The sequence below is a fragment of the Nyctereutes procyonoides genome, unplaced genomic scaffold, assembly GCF_905146905.1.
Source record: "Nyctereutes procyonoides isolate TBG_1078 unplaced genomic scaffold, NYPRO_anot_genome, whole genome shotgun sequence".
In the NCBI taxonomy this organism is placed as follows: Eukaryota; Metazoa; Chordata; class Mammalia; order Carnivora; family Canidae; genus Nyctereutes; species Nyctereutes procyonoides.
This window is the reverse complement of record NW_026575048.1, coordinates 24,911,081-24,930,930: the sequence shown is the minus strand read 5'-3', so window position 1 is coordinate 24,930,930 and position 19,850 is coordinate 24,911,081. Positions and strand designations below refer to the sequence as shown.

Here is a 19,850-nt window from a genome sequence, read left to right as displayed (position 1 = left end):
AAAGGCTATGTGAAGATTCAGGCAGAAATGGTAATGAAGCTTCTACATGCCAAGGAATGCCAAATATTTCAAGCAAATTACCAGAAGCTAGAGGAGAGTCATGGAACAGATTATCCTCCAATGCCCTCAGAAGAACTCACTTTTCTGAAACCTTGATCTTAGACTTCTGGCCTCCAGAACTGTGTGGCAATAAACTTTTGTTTTTCAAGCCATCAAATTTGTGATTGCTGAGTGTGTTAGGGGTGTGTGTTTATTTTGCTTGGGGTTTACCAAGGTTCTTAGATCTGTAAGATGGGATTCTCAGGAAATTTGGAAAATGTCACAGGTATCAGGAAACACCCTCAAACTGGGCAGATGGGACAGTGTGCCTTTCCTTGGTACAGCCAGTAGGACAGGGCAGGGGTGATGGGGAGATAGTGAGCGGTGCTCCTGAGAGGTAGTGAGTTGGAGTTAAGAAAGAAGGATAAAGAAAGCCAAGGAAAGAGGGAGGGTTAGGGTGGAGCCTGAAGTAGGGACCAGAGGAGAACAATAATAGGGATAAAGTAATGCTTATTAGAGATGGGACGAGAAGATGAAGAGTGATGTGAGCAGCACTCGGGAAGAGAAGGCCAAGGTAGAGGAGGAAACCAGGTCAAAGTGAGACGGAAGAGATGAAAAGGGGCATGAAACATAGGCGGAGGGCAGCCAAGGACGTCTGCGTAGTGAATCGGCGGAGGGAGGAAGAAATGGATAGTGAACAAGGGGGTGAGGGATGAGAAGAGGGTGGGAAATAGATGGGAGAACCACGTCTGGATGTTCAGAGCACAGTAGCATCTCCAGCCACCACCGTGTGGGACCCGACTCACGCGACGAGCGCGGAGAGGGCGTCCTGCGGCCTTAGCCGTGGACGTTAGCCTGGGTCCTGCGGCTGCAGGGATCCGGGGGCGGCGGAGAGGCCAGGGCGGACCGACGCCTCCCGCCTCACTACTCGGGGCCGCAAGCTTGGCTGGTGCCCCCGCGCTGGGGACGCGCCTCGTGGACGGAGGCGGGCGGCCCAGGGCGCACCCAGCGCGACAGAGGCGGACCGCGGAGGACCGAGGGCCCCGGGGCGCGATGGGGCAGAGGGGCCGCCGACTGAGCGTGGCGAAGGAGCACCGAGGCCCTGGGCAGAAGGCGTGGCGGGCGCGGGAGGCGCTGCAGGCCGAGCCCGGGGTCGGGTGGGAGCGGGGGGGGGCGGGCAGGGAGGGCTCGGAGGGGATCTGGAGGCTGCGAGGCGGCGGGACGGACAACGGCCCAGGGCGCAGTCGCCCCGTGGCTTTCTCCCCTGAGTTCCTAGTCCTAGGAGCGGCAGCCGCAGGGGGCGAGGCGTGAGGAGCGGGTCTTCGAAGGGCAGCTCCAGGGGGCGCCGGTGCAAGGCGGTGGCGAGGTGGGCGCGCGGCGGGGGCCCCCAGGACCCTCGGTCCTGCCCCGGCGCCAGCGCTGCGACAGGGGCATCGACGCTGAGCCGAGCGAGGGCTGGCCGCGCGGGGCCGCGGGCAGGATGGAAGGGCGGGAGCCAAGGCCGAAGGGGCGGACGCAGGGTGGCGTCTAGCGCCCCATAAAGGGGCCGTGAAGACCGCGCTCGCCTGTGCGCGGGCGGCGGCACCGGCACCGGCACCGGCCCCGGCACCGGCACCGGCACCGGCGGGGAGCGCGGCGCGATGCCCATTCGCTGCCAGCAGAGCCCGGTGCTGGCGGGCAGCGCCGCTTTGGCGGCCATGGGGGCTCTGTTCCTGTACCTGGCCAAGCCCTCGGGCTACGGGAAGTACTCGGAGGGCCTGACGCCCGCCGCCCCCCGCCTGCCCGCGCGCGCCGCCTGGTTCCTGCAGGAGCTGCCCTCCTTCGTGGTGCCCGCGGGGATCCTCGCCCGGCAGCCGCGCGCTCTCCTCGGCCAGCCTGCGACGGTGCTCCTGGGCCTCTTCTGCGCGCATTACTTCCACAGGTAGCGGTTGCCCCCTGCGGGCGCGGCGGCGGCCCGGCTCTCGGCGTCCAGGAGCGCGGCGCCCCCGGGAGCGCCCCGCGGGGCCGCAGCCCGGAGCGGGCGCGGGCCCGGGCGAGCAGCCGTCGCGGGGCAGATCCGCCGGCTGCGGCGGGGCGGGAGCTGGAGCCCGCGGCACGGGAGCGTCGGGCGCGCGGGGCCGGGAGCCGCTGGCGCCGACTGCTCCCTCCGCAGCCGCGCGGGCCGCCGTCGCCCGGGGCGCCTCGGCCCCTCTCCCCGCTCCAGCTTCCGACACCTTTCCTTGGCGGGGCGGGGCGGGGCGGGGGCGGGCTGCGGCTGGGATCCGGAGGGAGGCCACGGAGCCGCATCTCCCGAAGGAAACCCGGCTCCGAGGGGCGGCCGACGGGGTGTTCGCGGGCCTGGGCGGGTGCGAGAGGGGATGCGATGGGGCCCGCCGGCCGCAGCGAGAGGGGCGCCCCGCCTGCCCGCGCCCCTGCCGCACCCCTCTACCTGGACAGCTCCCCGGGACGCAAGCGAGGAAGAGCCGCGGGTGCTGCGCGGCTCAAACGGTCTTCCGAGTTAGGAATCCCAAATTGGGGGCAGTTTTGCCTCCTGGTCTATAAGGAGAGCCCGGAGAAGGACTGCGGACCCCGGGGGGAGGCGGGGGCAGGGAAGAGCGCCCGAGCAAGGTGCCAGGCGCGCACACTCCTTCCCTCCCTGTGGTCCCCAGCGGCCCCTGTCCCCTTGCGAGCTCCGCGTTTGGCACGCGCGCTTGAGAGACGCAGAAGCCGGGGCTGAGCGGGGCGAGGGGCTTCCTGGAGGCGATGCAGCGGGCGCCCCGCGAGGTGGGTCTCAGCCCGTGGCTCTCCGCCGCCCAGGACGTTCCCCCGCGTTACGCAGACAAACTCGGCGCGAGAAGACTCCACGACGGGAAAGTTGCCAAACCAAACCAAGAACGACCGGACGCACAGCCTTATTTTTGAATTGAGAATTTCTAGGGTCAAAGATCCAGGAAGTCTAGATTGGAAATTAGGGTGAAGAATGCGGGAAGCTGAAAGGCACAACTCCTTTTTTTTTTTTTTTTTTCATAAGGATGCCTCATTTCGAGACAAGGAGTTGTAAAGAAACGCATTTTAACCTGCCTTGTCTTCTGGATCTCTTTTATCGGTCAAGATTTAATATTTGTGCCATCTTTTTTTTTTGTTTTGTTATTTCATTATTTTATTGGGCCGATGTACATTTCACCATTTCTGAGATGTAAAGCTAACATAGAACTAAGAATGTGGGATAGTAAAGGGGGTGAAGCCATCCACAAATTTATTAAGTTGGAAAGGTAGTTGGAATAGAGGGAAAAACTTGTTTAGGGGCTGAAGGGAGGTCTCTGGTTTCTAACAAAAATCTCCTAAAGGCTCTAATAATACAAAGGTCAGTTTATGGAAAAACTCTGAGTTGCTCAAATGCCCTTTAGGCAGGAGAATGAGCTGTGGGGCAGCCTGTCTGCAGCAGAGATGACTGGGCTGGAGGCCACAGCTCAGGCCCAGGACCTGAACCTGTAGGTAGCAGTAGGCTGGAAGAAGTCTAGAGGCAGAGGTTACTGCTTTCACCCAGAGCCTTGGCTTTCCAGTTGGTCTGTAGGATGCAGATGCTTTCCTCAGACAAGGAACATTTATGCAATCTGAACTGAGTTCTCATTCTTTTAAAAAGATGAGTATTAGCCATAAGATTAGCCATAAGAACTAAAATTTCAGAAATGGGTGTCCTTTCGGCAAATATTTACTAAAAGTCTGTTGTGGACAAGGTGCAGGTTTAATGAACAACCACATTATCTTACTCAGATTTAAATGGTTTAATTTGTACAGAAAAAAAAAAAGGACGTTGAGTGCAGGAGTTAAGAAGCTAGCTTTTCATTTCACTGTTTTTGGAACCAACATTTGACAAAAAATATGATTCTATCAGACATTGCTTTTATCTTCAAATTAACAACTGTCAGCACCATAAACAGTATTTTTATGAGGTCATTTCATCTTAAAGTAATGATTAGTATTTTCTGATAGTCCTATTAACATAATTTCAGACTTGCTTTTTAATTTTTTATTTTATTTTGTTTTTATTTATTTTTATTTTCAGACTTGTTTTTGAAAATAAAAGTTACTGTGCACAATAAATGATGACCAGTACATTAAAAAAGAAACAAAGACCAAGGAAGTAATCACCCACAAAATAAGTATTGACATACTGTCCATCTTCTTCAGGAGAAAATTTAAACTATACGTCAAGGATTTGGGGATTGATTCTGACTGAGGGAGAATTATCCACTGAAAACACAGCTCTGGGTTAGTTGTTCCTGAGATGTAAAAATGTAATGTGTGTCCACCTTCTCTCTTGTGTGAGCTCTTTCTTTGAGGCCACTGGAGTCTTGAATCTGTTATTTAGAGTGCTTATGAGATGTTATACTCTGCTGAGCACTCTTCATGAATTATCTACTAATTTTCACACCAACCTGTGTAGAGAGGCACTATTTTCGCCCCCATTTTGCAGGTGAAAAACTAAGGAGGAGAAAAGTTTAAATAACTTGCCCAAGGTCTCACAGTAATTTGAGGAGCCACACATAGTTCAGATACAGGGAGTCTGAATCAGATCTCAGGCTCTTAGCTACCATGATAAGCTGTTCTATACTTGAATTATTATTTTTTAAATTCTGATGATAAGAAATACTCACTAAAGAACAAAAGGAAAATACAAAAAAGTAGAAAACACCCATAGTTTCAACACCTAAGTACATCAGTGGTTAATGTTTTGGGACATTTCCATCAAGGCTTTTATTTTTCTTAGTTGATTTTTACACATGCTTGTTGTATTGAAGATATATAGTTTTGTTCTGCTTGGTTACTTAATATTTTATAATAAGTATTTTCCCACATTATCATAGGATCTTTGTAAATATAATCTTAATGGCTGCATGTGATGTCACCTTATGTAAAAGCAATAATTTACCTATCCATTAATTTATAGTTGGGCATTTAATTCGCCCCATTATTTTGCAGGAGGGAAGGTAGTTTAAAGTGATGCACATTTTTGCAACCTGAATTCTTTTCAGAAGTTAGGTGTGTTTTCTCAGCCAAGATTTCCAGAAGTGGTTCAAGGCCTATGAACATTTTTGTTTTGAGGCTTTAGGAGTCATGTGGCTTGATAATGAGGGTGCGTTAAGAAAAAAGCATCAGACTGCCTTGACTTTACTGTGTTCTGCAAATTGCTGTGACACAGAGACTGAGATGAAGGGACAAGGGATCAGGAGGAAGGCTGGCTCACGGGTGGCTTGGACTCTTTTACAAAATGTTCCTTCAGGACTGTGCAGAACAGCAATACGTCTTTTTGGTTAGAAGCTAAAACTCTTTGTATTTTTCTCCATCCAAAAATCACACACTAGAATTTAACTTCCACAAAGGCAAGGGTTTTTGTCTCATCTGTTCACGACTATGTCCCTAGTGTATAGAAAAGTGCTGGTATTACATAGTTGGTACTCACTAAATTTGTTGAATGCACGAATGAGTTCTACCTCTGACATTGGTGCAGGTGATGAGGATTGTGGGAGAGCCAGTGACTACTTAGAAATCACTGCTGAGATTGCATGGCTAGGTCAACTGAGATAATTCTCCTCCTTTCAGAATCTATTGTTGTGAATGTTTGGATGGTCTAGCCACATGAAAATGATTGCTGTGTAAGCATATTGTCTAATCCACTGCCAAAATTGTGTGAGGTCAGTTATCTTTCGTTGACCTTGCCTATAGCCCTGGAATGATCCTTTCTTTGCTCATACTCTCTGATTGATCTTCATTTTCCCAAGAAGTCTTTGTATCCCATGCAATGATCATCATACCACCTATGTCTGTGGCAGTTGATATCTTTTTCAAGATTTGATATTTAACTGAAGAAGGAAAAGAAATATCTTTTCACAAAAAAGAGGACTACATTGTGAAAAGTTGCTTGCAGAGTGACTTTTCATGATGAGTATCCAGAAACAAGGTGTAACAGACTCATTAGAGTCTGTTTGAACTTAGATTATTCCTGAGGCTTAAATGTTGAAACAGATGACATTTCCTAGTTAGCCAAATAAAATGATGGCTTCTATAAGATGCATTTTTGCTTTATTTGTCAATTCATTCTTCCAACAGCATGAATTCTTTCCTGTTCTTCAAAAGTCAGATCAGGATTGCTTCCTCTAAGAAGCCTTCTCTGAGTCCCTTCCCTGTAAATCCAGGAGTGGTACCATTCCTTGGGTTTTCATAGCAGCCAGTGTGGCCTTCTATGATGCACTACACACACCTGACCATAATTATCTGCTTTAAGGAAACTTCATCCTCATCTGTCCAGCATCCTCATTTTATAGAAGTAAAGCACCAAGAGGTTTAGTCAATGAACGGCAGAGGAGGCTGGAATTTGAGTCTCCTGATGAACCTTGCCAATACTTCTCCAATCTCATAAGAGATGCAGATATCTCAAATATTCAGATGTAATCAAACCTCATGAAGGAAACAAACTGATGACTGCCCAAGAAGAGGGGGTGGAGAATGAGCAAAACGAGTGAAGGGGAATGGGAAATACAGGGTTTCAGTAATGGAATGAATGAGTCACTGGGATGAGAGGTGCAACACATGGAATACAGTCAGTGGTATTATAATAGTGTTGTATGGTGACAGACTGTAGCTCTACTAGTGATGAACATAGCATAATATATAAAGTAGTCAAAGCACTATGTTGTACACCTGAAACTAATGTAACATAGTGTGTCAACAACATTTCAATTAAAAAAAGAGAAATATGTCTTTTTTTTTAAAAAAGATTTTAGTTATTTATTTGAGAAAGAGAGAGGCAGATAGGGAGCATGAGGTGGGGGGCAGGGGACAGAGGAAGAAGGAACCAGGCTCCCAGCTGAGCAGGGAGCACATGTGAGGCTTGATTCCAGGACTCCAAGATCACGACCAGAGCTCAAAGCAGACACTTACCTGACTGAGCCACCCAGGTGCCTGAGAAATGTGTCTTTAAATATAAAACAAAATAATAAAAACTCAAGAAAACTCTCCAAAAACCTCATGAAGGAAATTACTCATTGGCTGAGAGTCAGAGTATTGATTGATGCCCACACTGGAAACCACCTAGACAAATTTCTTCTCTTGCGGATTGAGAAGAAAGGCCCATGCAGGGCAAGCCATATTCTTGTAGTCACTTAATCATGTGTTAAGGACATTCCTGAGACATAATTTGATCAAGTAAGATTAGCTGAAAGATTTTTTTTGGGGGGGACTTTATATATATATACACACATATATATTTAAAATGTATATATGTACATATACATAAAATCTATATATATATAGATTTGGGGGGATTTTTATGTATACACACACACATATATTTTTTAATTTAAAGAAAGATTCTTTAGAATGAGGGTTAGCAAACTTTTTCTGTAGAAAAGCCAGATTGTAACTCTTTTAGGCTTCACAAGCATACAGTCTCTGTTACAACTATTGTACGCTGCTGTTGTAGCGTGAAAGCAGCCACAGATAATATGTACACAAATGAGTGTGGTTGTGTACCAATAAAACTTTATTTACAAAACCAGGGAGTGGACAGTATTTGGCCTGTGGGCCCCAGTTCTTGCCAGCTCCTCCTTAAGAAAACCATGAATGGCATAGCTTTGCAATCAGTTAATTGATTGTATTCCTGGTAATACTATGATTAAATTTTGTTAAATCCTGTAGCAAAGCAGTGGGCAAATTTTAGAACATATCTGGTACATTTAAATAGGAATTTGGTAGTAATATCTTTTTCTGAGAATTCCTAGGTTCCAAGTCCTTTATCTGAACACTTGTGGGAAATAGTAGGAATCTTGGGGTTTACATTTTAAATGAGATGACATCATAAGCACATCTGAAAAATGCAGAGCTAGCTGTTTGCCAAAAATGTAAACCAGCTTTAAAGATCTTGACTGTTTCATTTTTGCCACATTGAAGAAAAGCTCATTCTAACATAATGTCACTTAAAAAGAACAAATACAATGAGCAAACAGTGATCCAAATTGGTTAAGTAATGTATATAAAATCACATGGCTAGGAAGGGGTGAAATGGGGCTTGAACCCAGTGTTCTGATTCTTTATCAGAGCTCCATATGCTCCGAACCATGCTAGGTCCTGTGAGAGACACAGAAATACTACATCTGGTGCTTGCCCTCTGGAAGGAATGCAAGAAAGAGTCATCGTTATATGTCTATCATTTTTTAAAAATTCCTTTATTCATGAGAGACAGAGAGAGAGACAGAGACATAGGCAGAGGGAGAAGCAGACTCTCTGCGAGGAGCCTGATGCAAGACTTGATCCCAGGATCCTGAGATCAAGACCTGAGCCGAAGGCAGACACGTAACCGCTGAGCCACCCAGGTGTCCCACGTGTCTATCATTCTTTCTGGTGTGAAAGTTGGTGGTGGTGATGTCAGTCTGAGAGGCCTAGAGCAGGTGGGAAAATGCAAATTGAGGGAGACCTAAGGGGGACCCAGTCATGCCACTGAATGTGCTGTCTCTGGTGTTTGTCTGTGCTTGAGTTTGCACAGAATAGAGGGTTCTCCTCTCCCCCACCCAAGTTCAGAACCAACTGGGAGATAAACCTAGGAATTAAGCAAAAATGACCACCCTTATTAGAGTTAATTAAAGCTGATTTGGGGCAATATGGCTTGCATTTTAGATCATGTGGGCCTGCTAACACAGTACCTCAAAAAATATCCAGCAGTGCTCACAGCTAACAACCACAGGCTTTTCCCAGCGGAGCCTGTTCTGAAAAGACATTAGAGTGAGAGATGGGCTGAGCTGTACACACCTCTGGAGAGGTGCTGCTTTTAAGTTCACCAAGCAGGTAATTCACTTTTTCGCTAAGGAGGAGTAAGCGAGGGACAGTGGAAAGGCCAGGAGGGTTACTCTCATGATGGGCCCTCAGCCAGCGTGGGGAGTGGGGGGTGGTCATGAATGCTTTTCTGTTTCTAGATAGAATAGAAAAGTTGTCTACCTATTGATTTTTGCCAGAGCCTGGCAACTTGGTTCTGGAGCCTGCAGCACCTCTCATTCTGCTTTTTCACTCCCTGCCACATATGGCAATGAGGCCATCAAAATCTGGAATCAAGTTGTTTAAAAAGTCTCCGTGCTTAACCCAGGATCCTTTAATAAGAGCTCAGCCTAGAAGCTCTAAATTTAAAAACCCTATGAACTGGGGCCAGCAGTGCAATTTGCCTTCCATTTGGTTAGAGAAGAGGGAAATGGAAGGGGGAACCAATATTTATCGAGCTCTGGGTGTTCCAGGAATTATGTTACATGATTTACATTGCTTATCTCATTTTGTCTTTGAGACAATCACTATCATTAATGCTATTTCGCAAATGACTGCACTCCATCTGATTGCAGTGACTGGTGAGGGTGAGTGGTAGTGATGGGCACGCACCTGAGCTGGTCCTGCAAAGGATGGTCTCTTCCCAGATCTGTGGGTGAGAAGGTGATGCTCAGTCAGGAAAAGGGACCTGAGGATCTATGACTTAAAATTGCCCAGGGCTTCATACACTCTGACTTGGAATGCCTCTCCTCTTTTTAATACCAAATATCATTTGAATATATGCCATAATATCTAGTTCTACTATCCAAACCTTAATCAGGCTCCAAGCTCTTTTCAAAACCCTTCTATTATACTTGGGCCATGTTGTCAAGGCTGATCCTAGAAGTTGCTGTGAAGAAAACAGGCAACAAGCTTTTGACATTTTTTCCTATCTGACTGTGAAACATCCCTTGATCCTTTTCTGTGTTTGGTGTCTATTTCTCTCTCCTGCCTCTGACTGCTCTCTGTAACAACAGTATAAGGCCTCCCTCAGTCTCCCATTTACTCCCTCAGTAAATGTTCTTTACTTGCCCAAATCTGATAAACAAATCTAAATATTAGAGTATTGGGTCCTTTCTTTCACATTATCAAGTTTTGAAAGTTCCTTATATATTCCAGATACAAATCTTTTACCAGATACATGCTTTGCAGGTATTTTCTCCCAGTCTGTGTAGCTTTTATTTTTCATTCTCTTGACCATGTCTTTTGGAAATCAGAAGTTTAAAATTTAAATGCCATCCAATTTTTCTGTTTTTTTTTTGTGTGTGTGTGTGTGTGTGTGCTTTCAATGTCATAGCTAAGCAATTTTTGCCTAATCTTAGGTCACAGGGTTTTCTCTTATGCTTCCTTATAAAAGGTTTATAGTTTTGGATTTTACATTTAAGTATATGATCCATCTAGAGTTAATTTTTTTAGATGGAGGAGGGGCAAAGGGAAAGGGAGAGAATCTTAAGCAGGCTCCATGCCCAGTGCTGAGCCTGATGTGGGGCTCAATCTCACAATCCTGAGATCATGACCTGAGCTGAAATCAAGAGTTCGATGCTTAACCAACTGAGCCACCCAGGTGCCCTGAGTTAATTTTTTTTTTATGTAAGAAGTATGAATCAAAGTTCTTCTTTCTTTGTGTATGTGTATCCAATTGTTTTGGCATCATTCATTGAAAATACTGTTCTTTCCTTAACGAATTGCATTTGCATCATGTGATATGAGCAGATACTTTGCTAAAGAAAACATAAAGGCAAATAAAAACATGAAAAGATGGGCATCCCGGGTGGCTAAGTGGTTTAGCGCCACCTTCAGCCCAGGGCCTGATCCTGGGGACCCAGGATCGAGTCCCATGTCAGGCTCCCTGCATGGAGCCTGCTTCTCCCTCTGCCTGTGTCTCTGCCTCCCTCCCTCCCTTCTTCCCTCCCTCCCTCTCTCTCTCTCTCTCTCTCTATCATAAATAAATAAATAAATAAATAAATAAATAAATATCTTTAAAAACAAAAACAAAACATGAAAAGATGCTCAACATCATTAGTTGGTAGGGAAACGTAAGTTAAAGCAAAATGTGATACCACTATGCATACTCTAGAATGGCTAAAAACTAAAAAGACTGACCATACTAATTCATCTACATTGTTGATGGGAATTACAACAGCAGTCATTTATTTTGAGTAACATTTTGGCAGTCTTTTAAGAAGCTAAACATAAACCTACCATATGACCTAGCCATTTCATTGCTAGCTATTTTCCCAATAAAAATAAAAGCACATATTTATACAAAGATTTGTATGCAAATATTTGTAGCAACTTTAGTTGTGGTAGTCAAAACCTGGAAACAACCCAAATGTCCATCAACCGGCGAAAATAAACTGTTGTATCTATAAAATAGAATACTACTCACAATAAAAATAAAATGAATGAACTATTTGATGAGAGCCACAACATGGGATGAAATGCAAAATAATTATTCTGGGTAAAAGAAACCAAGCGAAAAAAAGTGCCTTATGATTCCATAACATATAAAATTCTATGAAATTGAAACTAATCTAGAGTATATAAAGTATCAGTGGTTTCCTAGGGAAAAAAGAGGGATAGGAGGTGGGATTATAAACAAGGGTATGAGCAAACTTTTGGTGGTGATGGATGCGTTTAGGATTTGATATCATGATAGTTTCTGCATTTATCAGATTATATACTTTAAATATGTGCAGTTGGTTCTTAATTATACCTCAATAAAGATTTTTTTAAAAACTGTAGATGGACCCATGAGAAAATTATATATGTGTGTGGCCCTGAGAATTGCTCTAAGTTTCTGTGAGGCTAATCTGGCAATGTTTAATAATAGCTGAAAAACTGTTCACTTTTTTCATTTTTTTTGTGTGTTTCCCCCCCCCCCCCAGGAATTTCATTTAGGGGACATAATGAAGGGACATAATTGAAAAGAAAGAAATCAATTTATATAAAGTTACGGTGTTACTATTCACAATTGTGAAACACTAAAATTTACTTAAATGCTCTATAATTGAGTGCTGATTATAATCAATAGGATTGAATATCATGTATACTTAAAAATATTAGCTTTTGGATTACACGATGAAAATAAATATGTAAAGTCATTTAGTAAAAAAAAATAGACCTGCATTCTGAAAAATCCACATCAACATATATGAATTAAAATTGATAATGATTGGAGTACAAAATGATGTAAATAGCTGATACTTCAGGTTTGCATTTTTTCTTTTTTAAAAGGATTTATTTATTTATTGGAGAGAGAGAGAGTGGGGGGAGAGGCAGAGGGAGGAAGAATCTCAAGCAACTCCTCACTTGACCTCATTACCGTGAAATCATGACCTGAGCAGAGATCATGACCTAAACTGAAATAAAGAGTCAGATGCTCATCCAACTGAGCCACCCAGGCACCCTGCATTTGCATTTTTCTTGTAATATTTTCTGTGTTTAGTGGTTTAAGTCCTACTAAACTTAATAGAAGAAATAAGACTGATATTATAAGATTTTAAGAAGTACCTTCCAAACTGACCAGGGAATTAAATGTCCTTAGAGATCAAGACACTCCTACAAGTAGGCACTGCTTTGAGGGAAGTCACCATGTATGCGTAAATTCTGTTTTACTGAGCCACTATGACATCACTAGCTCCTGAAATTGTCACCTCTCCTAATGATACTTTGAGTTAGGATTTTGAAGATCCCTTAGAATGTAATCATATTACTTGGCAAATTGTCAACACACAAATATCCTTTTAATATCTGTAGAATCTAGAGGGATGTCACCCCTCTCATTCTTAATAATAGTAATTTATGTCTCCTCACTATCTCCCCATCTTCTAGTTAGAGCTTTATCAATTTTATTAATCTTCTCAAAAAACCAGATTTTAGTTTCACTGAGTTTCTATGTTAACTTTTCTGTTTTCTTTTCATTTGTTTGCTGTTTGCTGTTTTGATATTTATATTTATCTTCCTTCTGCTCTGGGTTTAATCTCCTTTTTCTAGTTTCTTAAGACAGATTGAGACCTCTTTTTTCTAATATAGGCATTTATTGCTATGAATTTCTTTTTTTTAATATTTATTTATTTATTTATTCATGAGAGACACACAGAGAGAGGCAGAGACATAGGCAGAGGAAGAAGCAGGCTCCTGGTGCGGAGCCTGATGTGGGACTCTGGGATCATAACCTGAGCTGAAGGCAGACACTTAAGCAACTGAGCCACCCAGGCATCCTGTCTTCAAGTATTATTATACCACTTCATGTACAGTATAAGAATATGAAATAAATACTTCCATTTTTTCTCTTGGAATGTATGTGATTGTCATTATTTGTTTTACTTATATACATGCTTTAAAAAGTTCCACCATATTGCTATTATTTTTTAAGCAGTCAGTTATCTTTTAAAGGGATTTAAATAATAAAAAACTTATATATTTACCTGCGTAGTTGCCACTTCTGATGTTCTTCACTTTTGGGGATTGGTCCATATTTATATCTGGGATTATTTTTTATTTCACCTAAAGAACTTTATTTCTTTTAGAACAGTTCTTTTAGATTGAATATTTGAAAATATCTTTATGTCTCCTTTTTTTTCTGAAGATATATATTTCTAGGATATAGCATTCTAGAATGACAGCTGTCCTTTCAGTACTTTAAAGATGTTACTCCTCTGTCATCTTGCTTGCAATCTTATAAAAAGAAATTGGCTGTCCTTCATATCTTTGTTCCTCTATACCTGTGTCTTTTTATCTCTGTCTACATTTATTGTTTTCTCCTTATCATTGGTTTAGAGCAATTATATTCTTTGGTGTAGTTTTCTTCATGACTTTAATGTTGGGGTTCTTTAAACTCCTTAAATCCATAGACAAGGTTTTCATCAAATTTGGACCATTTTTATGCAATATTCTTCATCTCCCTGCTTCTCTCTCCTGTTGTTCAGAAACTGCAATTACATATCTATGAGACCTATGCATGTATAAAACCATCCCAGAGCTCACTGATACTCCTTTCTTTTTTTTTATTCTTTTTTTTTCAGTTATTTCATTTTGAATAGTTTCCATTGGTATGTCTTCAATTCATAGTCTCTTCTTTTGCGTTGTCTTATCTTCTTAATTCCATTTGGGATATTTTCAACTCAGACATGGTAGTTTTAATCACTAGAAGTGTGATTTTCGTCTTTCTGCTGTCTTCTATGCTTCTACTTAATTTTGTGAACATGTGGAATGCAGTTATAATAGCTGTTTTTTTTTAAATTGAAGTACAGTTGGCACACAATGTTATATTAGTTTCAGGTGTACAATATAGTGATTTAACCAGTTTATACATTATGCTGTGCTCACCATAGTGTAGCTACCATCTGTCACCATACAATGCTTTACAATACCATTGACTATATACCTTTTATCCCCATGACTTATTCATTCCATAACTGGGACAATTATAATAGCTATTTTAATGTCATTGTCTGCTAATTCTAACATCTGAGTCATTTCTATGTCAGTTTTGATTGATTATTCTTCAAAATATGGGTGTTTTCCTGTGTCTTTGCATACCTGGCAGTCTTTAGTCTTTGATTGGATGGTCAGATGTAGCTTCTTGGGTGTTAAATACTTTTGTATTCCTATAAATATTCTTGAGCTCTACTCTGGAATGCAGTTGAATTACTTGGAAATAATTTGATCCTTTCAGGTCTTGATCTAATTTTTTTTCAGTGGTTCTAGAAGAGTGCTAGTGACAAGGCTAATTAATTCTCTCCTCTGAGGTAAGGCCTTTATGAATACTCTACCCAATGTTCCATGTATTATGACTTTCTCTGTCTGTCTGGTTGATCATGTGTGAGCACTGGGCATTGTTCCCTTTAGTCCTTTTGAGTGATCCCTTCCTTACATAAGTATGTTAATTAAGGCTTTGCTGAATACTTAAGTATTCTCTGCAGGTCTCTTTGTATCTCTTGCATCTTCATTACTTTGTCCTGCGACTTCTAGATGTATTGATCTGGAATCTCAGTTGTGTTTCCTCAGTTCAGCAAGTCTTCAAACCTCTGTCTGAGATTCCCTTCTCAGAGAAGGAAAATTCTCTCAAAGAAATAACCTGGATCAGTTATAAGGCTCACATCATCTTTGTGTGTGTCTCTCAGGGATCCTTGTCTTTCATTGCCTGATGTTCAATGTTTTGTAAATCATTATTTCATAGAATTTGTCTTGTTGTTTTGTATTTTTGTTGTTCAGCGTGGAGGGTAAGTCTAATCCTTGTCACTTCATCTTGACTGGAAGCAGAAGTCCTTCCAATGGGGTTTAACATTTATCTTTGCTGATTTGATCATTTTCAGTGCTTGTTGACTTGCTGGTTTTAGTGGCTTCTGCTTGCACTCAGTGTTATTATATCAAAGCTCATTGGTTTGTGTTTCTAAACCTTCCACCAATTTGTTCAGAGTGTTTCTGTCACAGGTCAGGTTGCTATAGCAAAACACCATAACCTGGAGTGGTTAAAAACAGATCTGATCAAATTTCTGATCAAAAACAGAAATTTATTTCTCACAATTCTGGAAGCTGGAAGTCTAAGATCATGGTGCTAGCAAGTTTAGGTGATAGTTCTTTTCTGGGTTGAAGGTGGCTGACTTCTTGCTGTATCCTCACATGGTGGGAATAGGGTGAGTTAGCTCTCTGGCCTCATTTTATAAGGGCACTAATCCTGTTCACAAAAGTTCAACCTTTATTACCTAATTACCTCCAAAGGCCCCACCTCCAAATACCATCACATTGTATTAGATTTAGGTTAGATTTCAAGATATGAAATTTTGAGGGACACAAATATTCAGTCCATAACAGTTTCCTTTTTTTCATTATGACCCTATTGCTTTTACCATTCTCAGGCTTAATGTGCAATGACCTTTAGGTCCCATGTTATAAATTCTTGAACTTGTGGAGAGCTCAGCATGATAGGAGAATGGTGGTTTCTTTTGTAGGAGTTGTGCGGCTCCATGTAGCTATTGCTGGCAAGGTGGCCTTAAAAGTATAAGATGGAGAATAGAGTGTGGGAGATATCAGCAGATGCTTATGAGTGACATATCTGAAACTTTCACGTGGTAAATTCTGCCACAGAGACCTCAGAAAAGGCTTTTTCTTTTTTCATCGGCATGAACGATGGAATGAAGATGTAGGAGGGAGATGCACTGAGGCAGATCTATCTTTGAAAGTTGTGCCCTTTGATCAGGGCTACTGAGTCCCAGGACAATATTTAAATGAAGGTAGAAACCTCTCAGAGATTCTCAGAATGATGGCACTATATAGGCCTCATTGCCACATGGCTATATAAAACAGTTTGTAAACCACATGAGAAGCCCTATAAATCTAAGCTGCAGTATGAAGCTGAACAGCTGGAATTAGAAAACCAGAAATTTCTTTTTGCAAACAATGAGAAATAAAGGATGCAAAATTGCGCTTACAGAAATGATGTGTTTGTGTCTAACAGTGAACATGTCTTGCCCTGAGCCTACAATAATAGGCTTGCTGAACTTTGTGCTTCAAGCTGGAAACCACCCCATGTTTCCATTTACAATTTATTTATTTGGTCATGAGCAGTTAGCATGAGTGGCTGAGCAGGTATGCCTACACAATGCCAAAATCCACCTCAAATTTATCAACTTAAAGAAAAAGAAAAGTTAGACTAGTTACTTGAATTAATCGATTAATTACTCATACCAAGAATTTGATCTGATTCTCTTTGTATACTCAGATTCTCACCTTTGAGGGCATAAATGGTGGTCAGTAGTAATATGTCCCTTGTAAGAGGTTGTACCACAGTAATGGTTATCTTTCTATCACTCAGAGGCAACTCTCAAAGTTCCTCAAAAATTTGGCAATTCAGTATATGTTCAGATTGAACTACTATATTGACATAGAAGCGGGAAGAAAGAGAAGTGAGTGAGTGAGCAGTTTCAGGATTTCCCAGAACTACCAGGACATAAATATGAAGATATAAAAACACATATATAGAAAACTTAAAGATGGCTTACTGTATTTTAGGTTTTCATGAGCTAATCATCTCAATGTTTTTCATAATTAAAAAAGATCTACTGGATCTTGACCACTAGACAATTCAAACCCGATGACATCTGCTGGGGGTTGACAATGGGACCTGACTATCCTCACTTGTAGGATGTTGGAGCAAGATGAGAAGTCGCAGGATCCCAGGGGGAAACCTCACGTTGAATTGTTCCCCTGGGACAGCCCTTGATAGGAAATGGTCAGCTACTCCATGCAGGGAAAAACAATGTGGTCTTATTGAACTGGGCGTTTTACTAGGTTTGCAATCTAATTTCTCTGCGTAGACATAGCCTTTGGAGAAGCCAAACATCTGGTTGATGCCAACTTGAAAAAATTAGTTAAATCTGCAACTGGAGGTTATTGTATCAGTGTTTTTTAGTCCTGGCTGCACATTAGAATCATCTGAGGGAACTCTTAAGAACTGCTGGTGTTCAAGATTCTATACTGAAGATTCCGAATAATTTGTCTTCAGTGTGCTTCTTCTTTATAGTGTTCCTAAAGCCCCTCAGGTGATTTGAAAGTGCAACCAGAAGTGAGAACCTCAGATGTTCTCACAAATGCCCATGTGACTGATTCTTCTTTTCCACATAGTAACTGCTATGGAGCAGAGTGCTCAAGAGCATAAACTCTGGAACTAGCTCCACCTAGTGGAGCTAGCTCCACCAAATCCCACCTCTGATGCTTCATAGCTGTGTGACCTTGGGCTAGCTTAACCTCACTGTGCCTCAGTTTCCTAATGTATAAAATGGGATAATTATAATAATACCTATCTCCTCGGGTAACTATAATAATAGCTATCTCCAGGGATTAAATGAGTTCATGTGTGCGAAGAACAGAGTAAGCACTATATAAATATTAGCTGTCTGTTGACCTTCACTGGTATTTCTCTACCAAATGTCTGAACTGAAATTAAATTCAATGGCTTAATAGTGCTCTAGCAAGGTGTTCCCTGTAGCTGCTACAGGGAATACCACAAAGTGGGTGGCTTGAAGAACGTAAATTTTTTCTCTCACCATTCTGGAGGCCAGAAGTCTGAAATCATGGTGTCAGCAGGGCTATGCTCCCTGAATAAACTCTAAAGGAAAATCCATTCCTTGCCTCTTCCATCTTCTGGTGGCTGTCAGCATTCCTTGGCTTGTGGTCACAACTCTGTTCTCTGTCTTCACATTGCCTTTTGTCTGTGTATCTGTCTTCTCTTTTTCTGCCCTTTTTTATATGAGGATAAATGTGATTGCATTTAGGGTACATCCAGGATAATCTCCTCTTCTCAAGATGCTTAATTTATGGGGCATTGGGTGGCTCAGTTGTTAAAACATCTGCCTTCGGCTCAGATCATAATCTGAGAGTCCCAGGATCAAGTCCTACCTCAGGCTCCCTGCTCAGCGGGAAGTCTGCTTCTCCCTCTCCCTCTGCTTCTGTTCTCTCTCTCTCTCTCAAATAAATAAAATCATTTCAAAAAGCTTAATTAAGCACATATTTTGTCATATAACACAATATTCACTCTTTTGCTATAAAGTAATATTCACAAATTCTAGGGATTTAGGGCATGGATATGTCTTTTCTAGGGGGCCACCATTCAACACTCTACACAAGGTCCATAAAAAATGTAAGCTTGGATGGGATGTATTACTGACTCATTTTGTGTTTAGTTGTCTTTGCGTTTGGCCTTCACATCCCACTCTCTAATATATCCAAAACTATTATTTACAATAACAGGTATCATCTTTGTATATACGGACAAGTGACTATTCATTGTCAGTGTTTGTTATTTCTTGGGAAGGACAGAGGAAAGTGAGCCAAGGGCTCAGAGGACCAGTTGGCCCCATGCCTTTGGCATACAGAGAGGCTCCAACAAGGAAAGAACCTCTTGGTGGGTTCTGCTCCAAAGAGAATAATTTGGGGGAAACTCTATTTTATTATTAAATGCAACCCAAAACCCTCACCAATTCTGGCTTTATATTTGGAAAAGTTTGATGCTTATTTCAAAAGAGAACAGTGTGGTGGTGCTTTAATCAGGACTCTTTCAGTTCCAAGTGACAGAGAAGTCAATTCAAATATGCTGAAGTTAGGACCTGAATTTATTAACTCTTATGACTGAACAATTGCAGCAACAGATCCAGATTGATGCAGTGGTTCCAAAGATCCCATTAGGACTCAGTTTCTCTCTCCAGCTCTTGGCTCTTCCTTTACGGGTTCTGTTCTCAGAAAGGCTGTCCATAAGTGGTGGCAAGACAACTGTAGGATCTAAGAGCTTATATCCTCTTTGACCCAGGTTACATGGAGAACAGTTCTCAAAAAAATGTAAGCAAGACCTTATTGGGGTTTATCGGGTCACATGCTGATCTCTGAAACAACCAGTGTGATAAGGCTATCCCAGTTTTGATTGGCCCAGGAGCCTGACAAGGATGCACCCTCTCACAGGCTAGGATAGGAGGCTGACCCAAGCTAGGTACTCTAAGAAAGAAGAATGAGTATTGGGGGCAAATACAACAGATGCAATAGATCTTTGGGTTAACATGTCTAAAAACCAAACCTGGATTCTTTTGAAGGGCATGTGGGATTTTTTTTCCAATTGTATATGTCGATTACAATTTGTTTTTCCAATTGGAAATGAGTGAGTCTCAGGATCTTGAGAACCTGAGATAAAAGGGAATCAGTAGGAGAGAGGCTCATAGATGTGATGTGAACAGGCACAATGACTAGGGCACAAAGACCAGCTTCACTGTTGGTCTTGTGCTGGCCCTCAGCTTTATAAAGAGAAGCTGATATATTCCTTTGGTTGGGAAAGAAAGAGTCGTTAAGTTCTAATATGTACCAGTTATATTCAATTATACCATTTAATCCTTTTAATTACCTTCTGAGGGTGGCATCCTTATTATCCTCTGTTCATCAATGGAAAACTGAGGGTTGGAGGAGTTAAATTACCAAGGTCAAGGTCATTGTGGTAG

The 19,850-nt window shown here is 42.3% G+C and overlaps 1 protein-coding gene across 1 annotated transcript in view; it reads left to right on the top strand.

Moving 5' to 3' along the window:
* Window positions 1–1,631: 1,631 nt before the first annotated feature.
* SRD5A2 (steroid 5 alpha-reductase 2) overlaps window positions 1,632–19,850 on the top strand; it is a 40,180-nt gene continuing 21,961 nt past the window's right edge. The window contains exon 1 of the mRNA XM_055327467.1: window positions 1,632–1,960. Coding sequence (XP_055183442.1) covers window positions 1,680–1,960 — 281 coding nt within the window. The 5' untranslated portion in view covers window positions 1,632–1,679. The remainder of the gene's footprint in view (window positions 1,961–19,850) is intronic.